At 43.6% G+C, this 17748-nt stretch overlaps 1 protein-coding gene across 7 annotated transcripts in view; it reads left to right on the top strand.

Moving 5' to 3' along the window:
- The window catches only part of LOC106584331 (ELAV-like protein 4), an 81106-nt gene that overhangs the window by 38922 nt on the left and 24436 nt on the right, over positions 1-17748 (top strand). For all 7 annotated transcript variants that reach the window (XM_082968022.1, XM_014169500.3, XM_014169498.3 and 4 more), the window contains 2 exons: positions 10488-10591; positions 14491-14644. In XM_082968022.1, coding sequence (XP_082824148.1) covers positions 10488-10591; positions 14491-14644 — 258 coding nt within the window. The remainder of the gene's footprint in view (positions 1-10487; positions 10592-14490; positions 14645-17748) is intronic.

Genomic DNA, 17748 nt, shown 5'->3' with positions numbered 1-17748 from the left:
ATGAGCATCAGGAATTAATGGCTGCGTATCACAGAGAGGAACACAGTGTTTATTTTGTCCTCCTCCAGTTCACATGAATCTTACTGGTTCATATAACAATTAATATGATGCAAGCATGCATAAAATAGCTTCCTCCGTAGAACACTGATGAGAAAAACGGTGTGATATAAACAACTTAGCTAGTATGACAGTGAGGCTGGTAGCTCTTACATTGGACCAAAGTGAAAGATAGAAAGCAGAAACTCTGCGCCACTTTAAACATACTAGCAAACTCCGTTATTGACTTCTTTTCAAATCAGCTTCCGTTTGTTGAATCCAGAATATTTTAATACACTGTAAGACAGAAATCATAGAAGGTTAGGGCTGGCACCATTACCGTATAACTGTGTAACCGATGGTAATGATGAAGACAGTCATGAAAATATAACAACCGTTTAAAAACAATTGGGGGGGGATTGAAGAGCGGTTGAGTCCGTTTCTGCGATAACATGGACTCTTAACAAGGTGACGTAAGCAAGGTGTTGTAGCAAACGATGAATAGAATGGGCTTGAAACCTCTAACCCTGGCAATTTGACTGGTAAGCTCATGGGTTCACTCGCAATGGTACCTGGTATTGTGACGCTAATCATTTCCATGGTAATGTATAATGTTCATTCAAATTATGTTAACTGATGTGGCAAATGCAATGGAATGTGTTTTTTGTAATGTCAGTAGAGTTGTATCAACAAATCACAGCACATATTGATGGGTACATTTTGTGACTGGCTGTGGCAGTCACCAAATTCTGTCAGCCGGTGATTGTCGAGCAAATAACTGCCACTCTCACGGTAATTGACCGTAATTAACATCAACACATTTAGCATCTTCTGGCTTCTACACATAGCCTACAAGCCACTGACGCAGACCTTTGGAGCATCTACATTTGAAAAAGTCTAATAAATTAATGTAATAAAGCCTACACCTTCACAATTAATCAATTATTTCTTTTAGACAGGTCTAAAGAAACATGATATGAAGAAAATGTAGTCTATTTCAGAAGAACAGAATAGCATACTCTGAGTTGTTAGTTGATTTAGCAGACAAGATTTGCTTAGAATTTTGTGGCATTATTTTATAGTATAAAGAATACAATTGAATAAAACAAAATATATTTTCTCCAAACAATTTGAGGGAGTGCGCACATGCAGCTATTCTGTGTTGAGCGGTGAACAAAGAAACAGGTACTCCTATATGCTTAATTTAGAGTTATTTATGTAACTTTAGTTGTGATACAAATGTCGGCTATACGTTTACATTTTTTACACATTCTAAGGCTGCATGATGCAACTCTAATGATGATTTGAAGAAAGTTGCATGAAAGGCATGAGCTCTGCTTTGTTTCTTGCACAGGCTGTACACACTTCATCAGTCTCTCATTCACAATTTGACAAGCACTTGATAATTCCTCGAAATTTCCGGCGGCATCCCCTTTGTGTGGCTGTAATGCCCTCTAAAAAAAAACATGCTTTTTGCGGCCAGTGGCCGTTGTGCTCTTGGGCTGAATATAATAATTATAATTCCCCTCTCCCTTCGTGCTGCTTGCTCCAAAGCACCTCTCACTCACATGGCTCTCCATCACGTGATCGGGTCTTTCTCACAAGCTACAAGTGAAAACAGACACATCGAGGACGCAACTGCACGTCCTTATCCAATTCCGAGGGCATATTGAAGATATTTCGTCAGCAAGATGAGTAGGCCTAATGAACATCAAAAGCACTAGCCTGTGTCAATATACTATCCCCATAGAACAAAAGTTGACCTATTCTATTATGTGCGAAAAATAACTATTCCAAATATAGTCTGGGACAGTTGTGGGATGCGATAGATCCCAAATTAATACAACCGCTAGCATCAAAAAACAGATCAGAACGTTGAGTTTAACATTTTGATAAACTATTAGGCTATTTCTTCACATTAAAAGCACAGCAATGGTCACATGGCAGTAGGCTATAAGCACAAATGTTCCATTAGTGGGAAAACACCATTATCAAAAGTGACCGCAAATGTGATTATGCATGTAATGCTTTTAAATATAAAGGTGCGTTTTTATGGTTAGAATTATCTTCCCCAAACTTCAAACTCATGCGCTGCGTATGTTTGCCAGTTAGGCTCTACACCCGCCGTAAAGCGTATTAATGTTCTTAATTTTAAGAAGTTATTTGGCCGCTTTAGTTGTGATACAAAACTTATAAAAACATGAAGGCCAACATGTATGGGCTAGGCTACATGAGGTGTGCGACTATGATTTGAAAAAGTCACAAAAAAAAGGTATGCTTTGTTTCTTGCCTTACGCTGGGCAGCATTCACAAGTGATAATATATCATTCACAAGTGATAGGCTAATATTGTCACCCATCAGACTATTCTTGATTTAATCTTGGCATAACATATACTAAATAATATATGTGTGAAATTTGTTTTGATTTAGAATGGACCATTATCATGCACCTGTCTCCAAATAGGGGCAGTTGGACAAAATACATGTCATCTATACACTTAAATGGGCTCCCGAAGAAAAGAAATGTGCGAATGGAGGACGATTTTCCTGTGGTTCATTTTCATGCCAGCCAGGTAGGCTATACTCCTGTTGTAAAGAGAAGCAATGTGCGTAATATTAGGAAAGTTGAGAAATAAATATAGCATGCCTAGGCTATAGAAAGCTGATGGGATCCTCCTCTTTTGAATAGAGGCCATCACTCTGTTTTCTCACACAATTGCATAGCCTATAGAAATGTTGCGCATCATGAGCTAATGGGCTCTCATGAAGTGTTTCATTAGATTTTAGATTACATTTGCGTTGAGGTCAGAGTGATTAGAGGGACAATAGAGTGCTGAGTACCAGGCAGTTAACAAGTTTGGTAGGCTACTAATGACCATCAGCAGCATCAGAGCTTGGAGAAGCCTATTTACCATGACGAAACGTGGAATTTGACTGCCTTCATGACAGTATGGTAATACGGTCAACATAACAGCCCTAGGTACACTTCCTGCTTTTACTTCCTGCTCCTTACTTTTAACATTGCTCTTATGGGTACACTTCCACTTATGCCATCATTGACTTCAATAGGGATGCCTACTTAATTCATTATATATCTCTAGCAGCACATGCAGTCAGGGGTGGAAAAAAGTAGAAAATGTAGGAAAAAAAAGTAGAAAAGTGTGAATATAGCTGGCATTTGACGAAATGAACACTTATCTGGATCAATATCCACTCAGCTGGTTCCGGGCCTACCTGGCTGACAGAAAGCAGTGTGTCCCTTGGAACTCCAATTCCCCCCTAGCCGCTGTCAACAAATGTGTGCTGCAAGGTTGCTGTTTTAAAGCTAATTTCCTGCAATTTATTGTTGCTATTTAATTTTGTCCGTCGGGGCCGGTGTAGAACGATTCAATCTTAGTCCTGTATTGATGCTTTGCCTGTGGGGACGACGTCATCGATGCACAGATTGATGAATCCAGTGACTGAGGTGGTGTACGGAACATATTCCAGTTTGTGCTAGCCAAACTGTCCTGTAGCTTAGCATCTGCTTCTTCTGACCACCTTTTTATTGACCGAGTCACTGGTGCTTCCTGCTTTAGTTTTTGCTTGTAAGCAGGAATCAGGAGGATAGAATTATGGTCAGATTTGCCAAATGGAGGGTGAGGGAGAGCTTTGTACACATCTCTGTGTGTGGAGTAAAGGTGGTCTAGAGTTTTTTTCCCTTTGGTTGCACATTGAAAAAGGTGGTAGAAATGAGGTAAAACGGATTTAAGTTTCCCTGCATTAATGTCCCCGTTCACTAGAAGCGCCGCCTCTGGATGAGCGTCTTCCTGTTTCCTTATGGCTGTATACAGCTCATTGAGTGCGGTCTTAGTGCCAGCATCGGTTTGTGGTGGTAAATAGACAGCAATGAAGAATATAGATGAAAACTCTCTTGGTAAATAATGTGGTCTACAGCTTATCATGAGATACTCGAGACTTCCTTAGATTTCGTGCACCAGCTGTTGTTTACAAATATACATAGACCACCACGCCTTGTCTTACCAGAGGCGGCTGTTCTATCCTGCCGAAAAAATGTAAACCCGCCAGCTGTATGTTATTCATGTCGTCGTTCAGCCACGACTCGGTGAACCATAAGATATTACAGACCTCCGGTGCAAGGCTCCTCACACGCAGCAAACCCTGAGAACACATCACCTTCACTGGCTTCCTGTCATACTCCGCATCACCTACAAGATCCTACTGCTCACCTACAAGGCCCTCCATGGCCTCACCCCCTCATACTTTTCTGACCTCCTCCACACACACCCCCTCCCGCTGTCTCCATTCCTCTGGCTCTGGACTACTCACCATCCCCAAAACAAACTGTGCACCATGGGGGACCGGGCATTCAGCGGTGCTGCCCCCAAACTCTGGAACTCTCTCCCCCTAGCATCCCCCAAACTCTGGAACTCTCTCCCCCTAGCATCCCCCAAACTCTGGAACTCGCTCCCCCTAGCATCCCCCAAACCCTGGAACTCTCTCCCCCTAGCATCCCCCAGACCCTGGAACTCTCTCCCCCTAGCATCCCCCAAACTCTGGAACTCTCTCCCCCTAGCATCCCCCAAACCCTGGAACTCTCTCCCCCTAGCATCCCCCAAACCCTGGAACTCTCTCCCCCTAGCAACCCCCAAACCCTGGAACTCTCTCCCCCTAGCAACCCCCAAACCCTGGAACTCTCTCCCCCTAGCATCCCCCAAACCCTGGAACTCTCTCCCCCTAGCATCCCCCAAACCCTGGAACTCTCTCCCCCTAGCATCCCCCAAACTCTGGAACTCACTCCCCCTAGCATCCCCTAAACCCTGGAACTCTCTCCCCCTAGCATCCCCCAAACTCTGGAACTCGCTCCCCCTAGCATCCTCCAAACTCTGAAACTCTCTCCCCCTAGCATCCCCCAAACTCTGGAACTCTCTCCCCCTAGCATCCCCCAAACCCTGGAACTCTCTCCCCCTAGCATCCCCCAAACTCTGGAACTCTCTCCACCTACCATCCCCCAAATTCTGTAACTCTCTCGCCCTAGCATCCCACAAACTCTGGAACTCTCTGTCACGTCCTGACCATAGTAAGTGGTTATTTTCTATGGTAGAGTAGGTCAGGGCGTGACAGGGGGTGTTTGTCTATGTTTTGTATTTCCATGTTCAGTTTCTAGTTTTGTATTTCTATGTTGGTTTTGTTTGGTATGATCTCCAATTAGAGGCAGCTGGTCGTCGTTGTCTCTAATTGGAGGTCCTATTTAAGTTGATGTTTGTCCCACCTGTTGTTGTGGGTGATTATATTTTGAGTAGTGTGTTTTCTCTCTGCGTCATGGTTTGTTGTTTTTGTTAGTTCAAGTATTTAGTGTATTGCATTACGTTTCACGAATAAATAAAGATGTGGAACTACAAACACGCTGTATTTTGGTCCGATCCTTCTGACAGCCGTGACACTCTCTCCCCCTAGCATCCCCCAAGTTCTGTAACTCTCTCCCCCTAGCGTCCCAGAATCCTGCAACTCTGACTCTATTGCACCTTCAAAAACAATCTCAAATCCCACCTCTTCAGTCTGGCTTTCCCCTCAACTAAACTTCCCTGTTACTCAGCCCTAGCTAAGCTAAGTAGCTTTTATTATTTTATTATTTTATTCTTGTTTTTGTTTTTACTCTTTGCTGTACACTGTCCTTGGGTTTTTTGAAAGGTGCTTTACATTTAACATTTTAGTAATTTAGCAGACGCTCTTATCCAGAGCGACTTATAGTTAGTAGATTCATCTTAAGATAGCTAGGTTGGACAACCACATATCACAAGCATAGAAAGTACATTTTCCCTCAATAACTTAGCTATCAGTTGAGTCAGAGCTGGGGGAGGGGGGTGGGTGTCAAGTGCATGAGCTGGTAAAATTATTATTATATTATCATCTGACATCTTCCCTAAAGCCAGGTATTGCAGACTAGACAGGCCCATAAGTGCAGACACCAGCAGGAAGTTTTAGCGTTCCAGGCCTAATAACACCCTTGCTCTCTCCTCCGTTCTCCCCCCACTCTCTGTGCTGTTTGAGTGGCCCATACCTGGGAAAGAGAGTGGGCCAGAGTCCCCTGTGGGCCTCAGATCTGGAGGGCCTGAGGGCCAGGCTGGCTCATCACTGGTCTCCTCCCTCTATGCAGGACTCCCCCGGCTCTGGCTGTTGCTGTCACTCTTGTCACATCCAGGCCTGACGTCACGGACCTGGGGTGTCCCAGATTCTCTCCTGCTACGCTGCTATCATCCCAGACATCCCACACATTTCAGGCTTCCATCCAACTCACCTCAGGCAGCAGCCACCGATGGGGAGCAGGGACTCGGGGTGGGTGGGAGACTCCTGCATATTACAGTTGCTGCTACCTTGCCAACCCCAGAGAACAGACATCTGAGTGGAGCCAGTGTATGTGTGCTACCGTTTATGTGGTCAGCATTTGAGTCATACTAATGTAAGCACATAAAGCAACAGTAAGGCTGTATTAGCATTTGAATGCCATTATAGTCAAAGGTTTGAATATATTATGACCTAATATTTGTAAATTGTACAGTGTTGTACTGTTGCTATAAGCTAATAGAGAAAAACAGTAAAACATATCCAAAAAGGCAATGGTAAATAGTGGCATACAAAATGTGCTTAATAGCCCTGAGTCCACGTTTGCTATAATTAAATTACTTTTGCTATTTACGGCCAGTCAGAATGAACTGAGCCTCTGTCAGCTTTTCTTATTAAAAGCACTTACTGCAGCAACCAGTAAGTGGTTTATGTAGATTCAAAGTATGAATTGTGAATGTATATTCAATCATATCATAATTCTGCACATTAGGTCATTTAACTTAGGAGATTAGCAAACGAAAGTTGTTGTACTCTCCTCCCATCTAAAAACATAATACTGAACTGGGAACTTCTATAAGTTTGTAAAAGTGTATATTTTATCATCTGCATATTAGTTGGTGACTTCTCCCACAAATACTTTGATGGGTGCTGGTCCGTCAGAAATAGCACCATCCGAAGTTGCTACTGCAGCGAGGGTAAATTCTTAAGGAACCAACACAATGATACACATCTGTTTTGACAAACGGAAAGGTTCTTTGTTCCGCCATATCTTAAATGTAGCTAAATTTAAGACTGACCAAACCAATTTGCCTGTTTCTACCTTAGGAACCTGGTGCTATCAAGGTATGTTATCGTCAGCTGTTCATAGCACTGTCATCCTGTGCACAGTGCACTTTTCCCCTCTCATCCCTTGGCATCTTATATGACAGACTGAAGCCATGTTCACTGACAGGGAGGGAGTGGGAACTCAGGGACAGAACATGGGGACTTAGAAAGAAGAGGTCAGGTTAGGATATAATAATGTCTGTCATATTAATACAGAACATCACAATGTTATCTTAACCATTGTGAAATATTAAGGACAGGAAATGCATGTTTATTTTGATTAAGGGCACAATCACAGAAGGATATTGTTTGCTGCTAGGTTGGATCCTATATTGTGGACAGTCATGCATGTCAATAAATGGAATGGAAGGTACTGTTAGTATCTAGAGGGTAAGGTCATACACAACAAAAGAAGACCATAAGTGCATGAAAGCAGTGACACAGGAGGCCCCAGTAGGCAACTCTGTGTGTGTGTGTGTGTGTGTGTGTGTGTGTGTGTGTGTGTGTGTGTGTGTGTGTGTGTGTGTGTGTGAGTGTGTGTGTGTGTGTGTGTGTGTGTGTGTGTGTGTGTGGAGGGGGGGGGGGCACTATAAGTCACCACGTGGGGAGAGTCAGGACACCTGCTGGAAAAACACCCAGTTTCTCATCTCACACATTCGGCAGCCTGCTGCTCTTCATGAAACAAATAATGGCTTAGTCATACTGTAGCACCACCGAGAGGAGCCACTCACTGGAAATAGCAGTGATTTGCCAAGGAAAAACATTTGGTACACTTGTACCTATTTCCCTCTTGTATTTATTTTTGACTGTACAGGGAGCGGTGAAGACCTGGTGAGGTGGTCTCAATTACCCCGGCCCTCTCTCTCGTTAGTAGTGATTTGAGCTATAATGGGACAGCTGTTATGAAGCATTATGGCACTACTGTGGTAATGTCACAACTAATGAGCTCAATTACCCCCACGCTCGCCCGCTACGAATCAACGCACCACTCTGGATCACGAAGAGCGGGGGGGGAATCCACTATGTCACACACAACTACTAGCCCTGTGCTTTCAGCTCGACTCATCCTAATGAAGGAGCTGGGCACGATCCCACCACTGACATTACTAAGCTGTTTATTTATGAAAAATATCCCTTTAATGGATGTTAAGCATTGTCTTTGTACATGTTGTTCAAACGCCTCCAGATTTGAGGATGGATGGAAATGCCGTGGTTAGGAACGGAAAGTCAAGGAAAATGAAGATCTTTCATCATTAAAAACTCATTATAAGAGCAATGCATCATTTCAGTTTGCAGATTTAATTGACAGTTAAAATATATATACATTAATGTGTCCATTAGACTAATTAAACGGCATAGGGATCATTTTCGGTTTACTCCTCCATTAAAGGGTATTTATTATGCTATCTTAATGGGTTCTTTCAGCTTCCTGAGATGCATTTTTTTTCAGCTGTTTGTCTATAATATCCTTAATGGTGTTTGTACAATCCTTCAAAATGGCACTCAGCCTTTCTAGTAACACACTGATCTAGATTCCTAAATATCTCACACAGTAAACAACCAGAAAATACGCCTTTGTATAAAGATATAAAACATTTAAGGCTTGTGCTAAAATACCTGTGAATATCTTGTTGTGTACTGCTATTTAGTGATCTTAAGAGTAGTAGCTTTGCTGTGTTGTGTAGAACTGTGTTAAGGCATGCTGTATGCTATGCTGCGCCGTGCTTGGCTGATCTGTGCTGTTCTGTACCGTGCTGTGCTGTGCTAGACCTGCGTGTTTATTTCAGGCAGGCAGCATGCTGGGTTGAATCTGCTGGGCTGCGTGCGTGCGGAGCGAGCCGTTGTTGTAACAGGCCTGGATGAGTTCGCCTGCATATGTTGGCCCACAGTCAGAACACCGCCGCTTTCTGACCTTGTCAGGGTGTGTGTGTGTGAGGCGTGTGTGTACGTTCTCTTCATTGCATAACTTTGAGCAGTGTATTCTCTTCCCGCAGCTCATAGTTTGCTCCGATAATTTCAAAATGTTCTTAACTTGTATGTACAGTATGCATACAGTATGAGTGTGTTTGTCTGTGCGTTGGCGTTGTCTCCGGAAGGCAGCCAGCCCATGGCCGCCTGCTGTGGTCTGCTCTCTTACTGGTGGGTGGAATCCCCTCTTGGAGCTGCCTCGTGCTGAAAGCAGCTGCCTCGCCCCATCTCTCCACTCACCTGGGGAGTGGTGCCAGGGAGTTGGGGGTGCGGACACATCCCAATCTCCCCTCCAGCCTTGCCCTCCAGCCTTGCCAAGACACAGTGACTGGTGCAAACTCCCAAAGACACACTGGACTGTGGACTCCACCAGAAACGGAGGGAAAGTGTACATACAGTACATACAGTACATGTGTACACACAAAATATGTACGCACACACTGTGGGACTGTATCATTAACCACAACCCAGCACATCCAGGCAGCTCTGCATGAGTGCGCTTCGGAAGCACACTTCATTTCTGCTAACCCTTTGTAAGCTACGCTTGTCGAGCCTTAAATTCTCCTTGTGAAGCAGTGGAAGGGGGAGGAGGAAGGTGACAGGGAGTGGGGAGCCGCTCAGCAGTTGGCTGTGTTGGCTAATTATTGCCAACCCACATTGAGGAGTATGAGAAGAGAAGTCTTTGCAAAAGGCACTTTGATATTGAACACATATCCACAGGCCCGCAGATGTATTGGCGTTAACGGCGTAGTTCTATTTTAGTGTCCTAACTTTCCGAAGGGTGCTGTCAGATCAGTGTCAGCGAGATGAGCGGGAAAAATTGCTGTGAACCAATGAGATTCTCTCCAGGACACAAGGTTTTTAATAAACAATGGGGAAATGATAATCCAGGGTAATCCACTGAAAGTGAGAGAGAAGCATCGTGTTTCATGTGAGGAGTACAGCTCCATTTTGTCCCTAAGCTGCAGCCTGCCTGCCTATTTATTTGGTGCTAGAGCAGCGCTGTTCTACATTTGTGATTCACTTTGTCTATCCACTGTGGACTTACTGTTGTCTGTTTCTTTTAATGGCTATAAGTGCGATGTTCCACTTGGACTTGCCAGACACTATCACACAGCTACAACGGCTCTGGGCATCTGTTGAAAGTCAACTGGCTCATGAAAGCAAGCAATGCCTGAAAGAAATATCTAGAGATGTCAGGAAAATATTGAGTCAAAGAAAATATGGTATTAATGACACTATTGTATCTGTACCAATTTAATACATACTGGGTAGAATTCTGTATTGTAAAAATGCTCTTCTTGTTTTACAGGGCAGAGTCTAGGCTATGGGTTTGTTAACTACATCGACCCAAAGGATGCAGAGAAAGCCATCAACACATTAAACGGACTCAGACTTCAAACCAAAACTATTAAGGTAAGTCTGATTGGAAAACACCTTCTGTACACTGAATATCAATTCACCCAGCGTTCATGTGATAAGGACTGCACTGCTTCAGTTCCCATGTAGATTGTAGGAATTCTGGGTAGTGACTGAGGCGATTCAGACTAATTTGCATACATGCAGAGAGAGAGAGAGAATATAAATGAAAGAGTGCCTGAATCAAAGAGTCAGGAGCATTAAAAGCCGTGAGGTATAACTGATATGCTAATTAATTTATAAACGTCAAAATGTGAAGGTGAAATTAGAAAGGTTTTCAGACAGAGTAAGGAAAACACATTTATTAAATGCTGCCCAAAGTTAAATAGAGGACTCAAATTTATATTACATTGGTCGGGACGTCAAATAAAGATGAAGGGTAAATGGAGAGAGTATAATTTAATTAGTAGTATGGTTTTATTAGTGTACTCAACATCCATTTTATATAGTAGGCCTACTTTATCTCTACTTGTTGAGCAGAAAAACTATATTCTCTCATATAGCTCCGTTATGCTGTTCGCTTTAAGCCATACTGTAATCTGCTCTGCTACCATAATCCAAACCCTCTCAGTAACATATTTCTAAATCTAATCAGATCGGATTACCCTGCCGAGCTGAATGGGAAAAGCCCATACAGAATCCCCAATCCCTCGACAGCCTTGAACATGATAGGTCAACATTGTGAAGGGAAGCAGCCACACCAGATCAACACAGCCCGGCCTGTTTTCAATCCAGCACAGTGCTTTGCGAGGCAAGGTCATGGGGAGACAGCCAACCAGAGCTGTGTGTGTGTGTATGTGCCTGCGCACATCCGTGTGCGTGTCAGTGTGACGCAGTCAGCATGACCCACAGTTATTCCAGCGCAGGTCTCACCCACTGAGTGTAGCTGACAGGAGTTAGGATGAGTCACAGGGTCTGTGTGTGTAGCGTCCCTCTGCCACTCTCCCTCACTAATGAACTCTGCTGAGATGGGGCACCAGAGGGCCCAAGCTAGCACCCAGGCTCCCTACCCACGCTACTGTACCAGTGATGCTCCTCAGTCCTCCCCAGTCCCCATACACCAGTCATGTTTTTAGGAAGCCAGCTAACTTAGGAATCACACGCATGCCATGGCCAGTCCCCTTGGGCTAGAGAGAAGAGCCATCTGCCTATTTTCTTGATGACGCTGTCAAAAACCATAACATATTCAGAGCTAAACATAAGCACACGCACCCTCACGCTCTCATCCCATCTCCCGCCCTAGCACAGCCTCTTTCCTCCCACAGCTTGTGTAATAAAGCAGGAGCAATCTTCCGTGTCTATCATACTGGAGCAGTCACACATTCCAAAGAGCAAGCACACCAGTAAGTGACGTCCGCTTCCGCCACACGCACAGCGCTCTTGCTCTCTTTCTCTCGCACACACACAGCGTTCCACATCGTACAGCTCCCTCTGTCCATCTTATCCAGTCAGACGGAGCAGCATCTAGACTTCACCCTGGCTCTCAGTTATAGCAACAGAGTCCCTTTCTGCATGAGAGAGTAAGGCCAGGCCTTTTTATTTCTTGCCACTGCGAAATCCATTATTTTGACTGTGCTACCTATATCAATAAGCCTTTTCTGAGTAGCACTGAAGAAAAAGGCAAATTTTACAACTTCTAGTAAGTGTGTTCAAGGTCATTATCTTCTTGAAATATCCATTCAGTGCTACGGGCCTTTCTTTCTGCACCAGAGGTTATCTTAAGCTGCCATGAAAATGAAGACAGACGCCCTAATAGCAGCAGACAGCTCTGTCTTGCAGCCCAGTGTGAGGCTCTCTGGTGGGGGAGAAGAGAGAGCTGCTTGTGGTGCCACTGAACTACAGTTGATACGCCGATGTGCAGAGGAAACATTTTGAGCCCTCTTTAAAGAAGACAGTTAAAGAGCTCAGTGTCTTTGATATGACTTTCCAGTTTCACACAAGGCTTCAACTGATGAAACGTGTTATTGATGTAGTATAATACTGTAGTTAATATGTAGGCTCTCGTGGTAGTGTACAGTAAGCCATTTGTGGGTGGACATAATATTCACAGACACATCGCTTCCTAGTCCCTGCACACTTCTCCCTTCTGTTACCCTCGTAACACTTGCTCACAGTACTGCCTCACTGTAGGGTGAAGACAAAGAGGAGAAGCTCAGTTCGTCACAGAGTTTCACACACTCGAGTGGTGTCTTTCTGCAGTCTTTTTCTGTCTTTTAAAACATGTGGTTTCCTCCTCCATGACACCTCAGAGTTTCTCAGCACATCTCTGGTGCTGCTACCCTGTGGAGGTGTGAGAGGAAGGAGCCCGCTGGAGGTGAGAAGAGCAGGGCTACACACTGGGAAAGAACACACACACACACAAACACGCTCGTCAAACTCCAACACACACTCCACTCTCACACACACACAAGTACTTCTTACAGCTAGTGAAGGTGTTGATGGATCTGGGGCTGGCTGACAGGGAGCCAAGGAAATAAAGGGATAGATTAGAAGCAAAAGGGAAAGAAGGAAAAAAATGGGAGAAGGAAAGACAGTTTGAAAGGAAAGACGGGCAAAGGGGAAGCGAACTGCTGTGATCCGATTATTTTGCCTTCAGAGTTAAACTGGATATCCTGTGATTATGCCGAGATGTTTTGCATATCCATCATATTTTAACAGTGTTTGATGGCTAATGCCTCTAAATGTCAAACCTAATGAAAACCCTGGATAGAAAAGCTCCCCCAGTCAGCAATGATAATCGGATTAACATTTTGAAAGAGTAAAACCAGATCACAATCGAGAAATTAGAACAGCATTCGACAAAGCACAGGGACTTTTTCAGGAGAGAGCTAAGATGGCACAAGTTAAACATCAAGGTCTTGCATAACTCCTTAAAATACTAGCTTCCAATGTAGTGTATATATACAGCTTATATGGCCTTTGAAAATAAAAGTTAACAAAATGATAGCTTCTGAATGAGACAGGTAGGTGAGTGTGTGCTGTGACCCAGGCTAGCAGGAGAGATGACAGACAAGCTTCGACATCTGTGTAAGAGCGGGAGTGTGACGGACTGTGTGACTGTGTGAGAGAGAGGCGCTGTCCAAGGTGCTGGTAAGTGTGGCATACTGAAGAGAGGGTGTTACAAAGCTGTGGAGGGATCTGTCAAAGGCACCCACCTCGCTCAGCTCGAGTCAGCACAAGCCATCCCCATTCAAACCCCCCTTACCAAACTAGGATTGCCAAACCACCTCTTTTTGTCTCTCGCCCTCTTTCTCTCCATCTCTCGCACTCTTTCACTCTCATCGCGCTCTCTCTCTCTCACACCCTCATGCACAGGCTGTAAACACACTTTCTCTCCCGTTCACACACACCTAATGTATGCGTGAGTGCATTTGTTTTTATGTCAGCATTAACAAGATAGCGACAGATATATTTATGTCCAATACTTCCATATTAATGATAGGGAGGAGGGCTGATGGGGGGGTGAGGGTTCATGTGTGAGCCTTTCACTACAGTACACAAATAAAATGTAAAACGACAAATGAAACAGAAGATAAATTGGCGCCTACCTACCTTTCCTCACACCTCTCCTGCGTGGGGTCTGCAAGGCTAATGTATAAATGGATTTTAGATGAAAACTAATGTGCTAATTCAAACAAGCTCAGTCAGGTGAAGCCCTGTGATTCAAATCATTAAAAACAAGTTACATAGACATCTCTGCCAATGCTATGGACAAAATACAATCCAATGCTGTAGGCTCAAATGTTCTCATAGAAGTAAACCTAAAGCTATGCTACACTCATGTCCATCATCTCTTATATCTAATACCAATCTCTGCCCCATTCCCCCTTTCTCCTCATGTCCATCATCTCTTATATCTAATACCCATCTCTACCCCATTCTCCCTTTCTCCTCAGGTGTCATATGCACGGCCCAGCTCAGCCTCCATTCGAGACGCTAACCTGTATGTGAGTGGTCTGCCCAAGACCCTGACTCAGAAGGACCTGGAGCAGCTCTTCTCCCAGTATGGACGCATCATCACCTCCCGCATCCTGGTGGACCAGGTCACAGGTATCCATGGGTCGCCTTTTCATTTATATACACACATGCACATACGCACGCACCCACCCACAGAAACCGACTCCCTAGCCAGCACAGCACACATGCATTGGTCTAAACACACACAAATGCGCGCACACACATACATAAAAACACAAACGTATGTTCATCTGAGTTAATACACTCTACTCACAACCCGAGCGCAGGCACATAACTAGATTAAACCATTGTCATGATGCAGAATCATGCAGCATGACTTCCATTGCACAGCTCTTAGATCCATTTCAGAGGTTTTGTCTGCCTGCGGCAGGCTCCAGTGTTATGTGTAATGTGTACTGATGAAGCAGAATGAGTGCAGCACATTGTAAGCCACACTCATTTGCCTAAGCAGAATACATCAGCCCTGGTACTGGGGCATAGCATAGCAGAGCAGGATCAAGTTGAGAGCATGCCGGTTTATTTGCAACTACTGTATGCTTCCACAAGACCTGTTCCACACAGCCCTCTGGGATCACAAACAACAACACGCTAAGTCAAGGCTGTGAAAAACACATCTGTTCATAAAACAACAGTACTAGCTAGCCAGCTTGATATTCTCCTACCCCATAGAGTCTAATCCTCTAGATGGTGATATATGGAATAAGCTAACATATAGAATTGTTTTAATAAGATTGTCTTAAGATGGACTATTTAGCTATTTGATTAGGGAATTTTAGGACCCCTGTAGGGCTAAAAAAATATATGTAAAGAAAATATTTGATGGAACATTGGCCATAATGCAGTTAGCCTTCGTAGAGCAAAACGGATGACACTTTCATGTTTGGGAGAATCTCAGCTTTCAGAACTGGGTCCAAATCGTTTCTAGCTCAAACCGTTTCCAGGATGTCTCCTGGTCTCATAAACACTGTTGTAGTTCAGGTGCCTTCCACCGCAGAGCATAATGGCCGACACTGGCGGATGCAGCTGATTGAGACGCAGCACATGCAAAAACCCAGAAGTCTCTAGCTTAAACTCAGTGATTTTGATTAATAAAAGCGATCTAATTATAATTCTAATTAGACTCCAGTTTTTTTTTTTTTGTCACAAACCACCGTCATAAATAAATCAACCTCGGCATAGCCTAAATTGTCATGGAATAGAATGTCTGACACATTCTGCGTCTCAATAATTCATGGTATTACCATGCTTGCGCACAGTTTCAGTCTTAAGAAGCAGAACAGTTTCCCAAGCAGGTTCTTCACAAGCCCAGTACTCATCCTGCTGATCTGCCAATAGTCTCTTCTGCTTGTCCATTGTTTCCCAACCACACTCTTGAAGGGAACAGTAGGCAGGATCATAACTTTACATGTCTCACAGTGCCAGAACCACTCCACAGAGAGACAGGCAAAGCTTCTGCCTCCTCTCTCTCCTTTACTCTATTCTCCTCTATTCTCCTCTCTCTTTCCCTCTCTCTCTCTCTCTCACACACAGTGTCTGGCCCAGCAGCACATGCAGGCCCAGCCCAGAAATGCCTCCCCTGAGGCAGGGGGATCCGCTGGAAGAATTTTAATGACTAATTAAATTTTAGTTGCTGGTGATTAAGAAACAAGGAGGATTTTAGAGGACCCCGAGAGCTCAGCGCTGGCACATCTTCCCAATTCACAAGTACCGCCATAAAGAGGAATGGACCGCAAATTAAAACTCTCCTGCTACTCGCACAAGTGTAACTGTGGGTGAGAGAGACAGAGGGGAAGAGAGAAAGAGAAAGTTTAAAAGCTTTGCCTTTGTGCTTGACTTTTTAGTGGTTAACCATTAACATGTACAGTATAGGACAGTTAATCATGTGATTTCAACATCATTACACACACAAATATCCAATATCATCAACAAATTGTCGTATTCCAAATCAGAATTTCACTCCATATGTTCAGTTTCAGACATGTCTGTTCTGACAGTAGATGCCAAGCCCACATGACTGTGGTTCAGAGTGAGCCACAAGCTCCAAAGCCCAATCTACGAATAAGTTTGGTATAAACAAATGTACTAAAACCCACTGAAGGGGAGATTTAGTTCATTTTCACAGACCTTAATCAACCTGATGCAAATTGCAGTCAGTCTCCTGCTCAGTATCGTCCAGAAATAACTTTGTTGAGTCACAGTTTCCATCGTTCATAGAGTCATTGAAGACAATGTTCTGTTACAAATAGTCCAAGTATTTCTGACTGAACTCACATTGACTTGACAATAAGTCCGGAATGGGGAGTTCTGTTATTACAGGGCCTTAGCGCACATGAGTGGCAATGTCCTGATCATGAAGATTCTTCTCTCCAACACAATCAGAACATCACAAACGAGCCCTTTGGCTCAACCTCTCTGATGCAGGCCTGGCAGCCATTGCGTAACACATCAATCATGTAACCAAAGTGTTTTATCAATATTTGTTTCTTTCTCTTCTCTCCCTCTCTTTCTATTGATCCCTGCAGAATGGATATATATATATATATATCTTCTCTCTATTGGAAGAAATATTGTGGAGCAGCAGTTTTATACCGCATCACTCTCACTAACCTTTAGGGAATGTTGTCAGATCATGATGTTCAATACGAACAGCTGGTTTAAGCTAACATCAATGTGAAGGAAATATAATATGGAGAGGCTTTGATCAATAGTTAAATATTCTGAACATCTCTGCAGGGCCCAGGCACACAGCAGTCAGTCAATACACGTCTCATCAATGAGAGCAAATACAATTGAGCCGGAGAGCTTGCTTTTACCAGTTAAACTCTTAAGTGGAAAAATGCCTGTTTCTCTTATGTTACGGAGGGTTGTTGTCTACCCCTAGTCACACAGACTACTATTGATCAGATATTATTAGTATATATTACAATAATGAGCATGCAGAACATTCATATGCACTACACACATACAGTACCAGTCAAAAGTTTGGACACACCTACTCATTCAAGGGTTTTTCTTTATTTGTACTATTTTCTACATTGTAGAATAATAGTGAAGACATCAAAACTATGAAATAACACATATGGAATCATGTAGTTACCAAACTAGTGTTAAAACACATCAAAATATATTTTAGATTCTTCAAAGTAGCCACCCTTTGCCTTGATGACAGCTTTGCA

The sequence above is a fragment of the Salmo salar genome, chromosome 23, assembly GCF_965601325.2.
Source record: "Salmo salar chromosome 23, fSalSal1, whole genome shotgun sequence".
NCBI lineage: Eukaryota > Metazoa > Chordata > Actinopteri > Salmoniformes > Salmonidae > Salmo > Salmo salar.
Note: the sequence above shows the minus strand (reverse complement) of the source record. Positions and strands in the feature narration are given on the sequence as shown.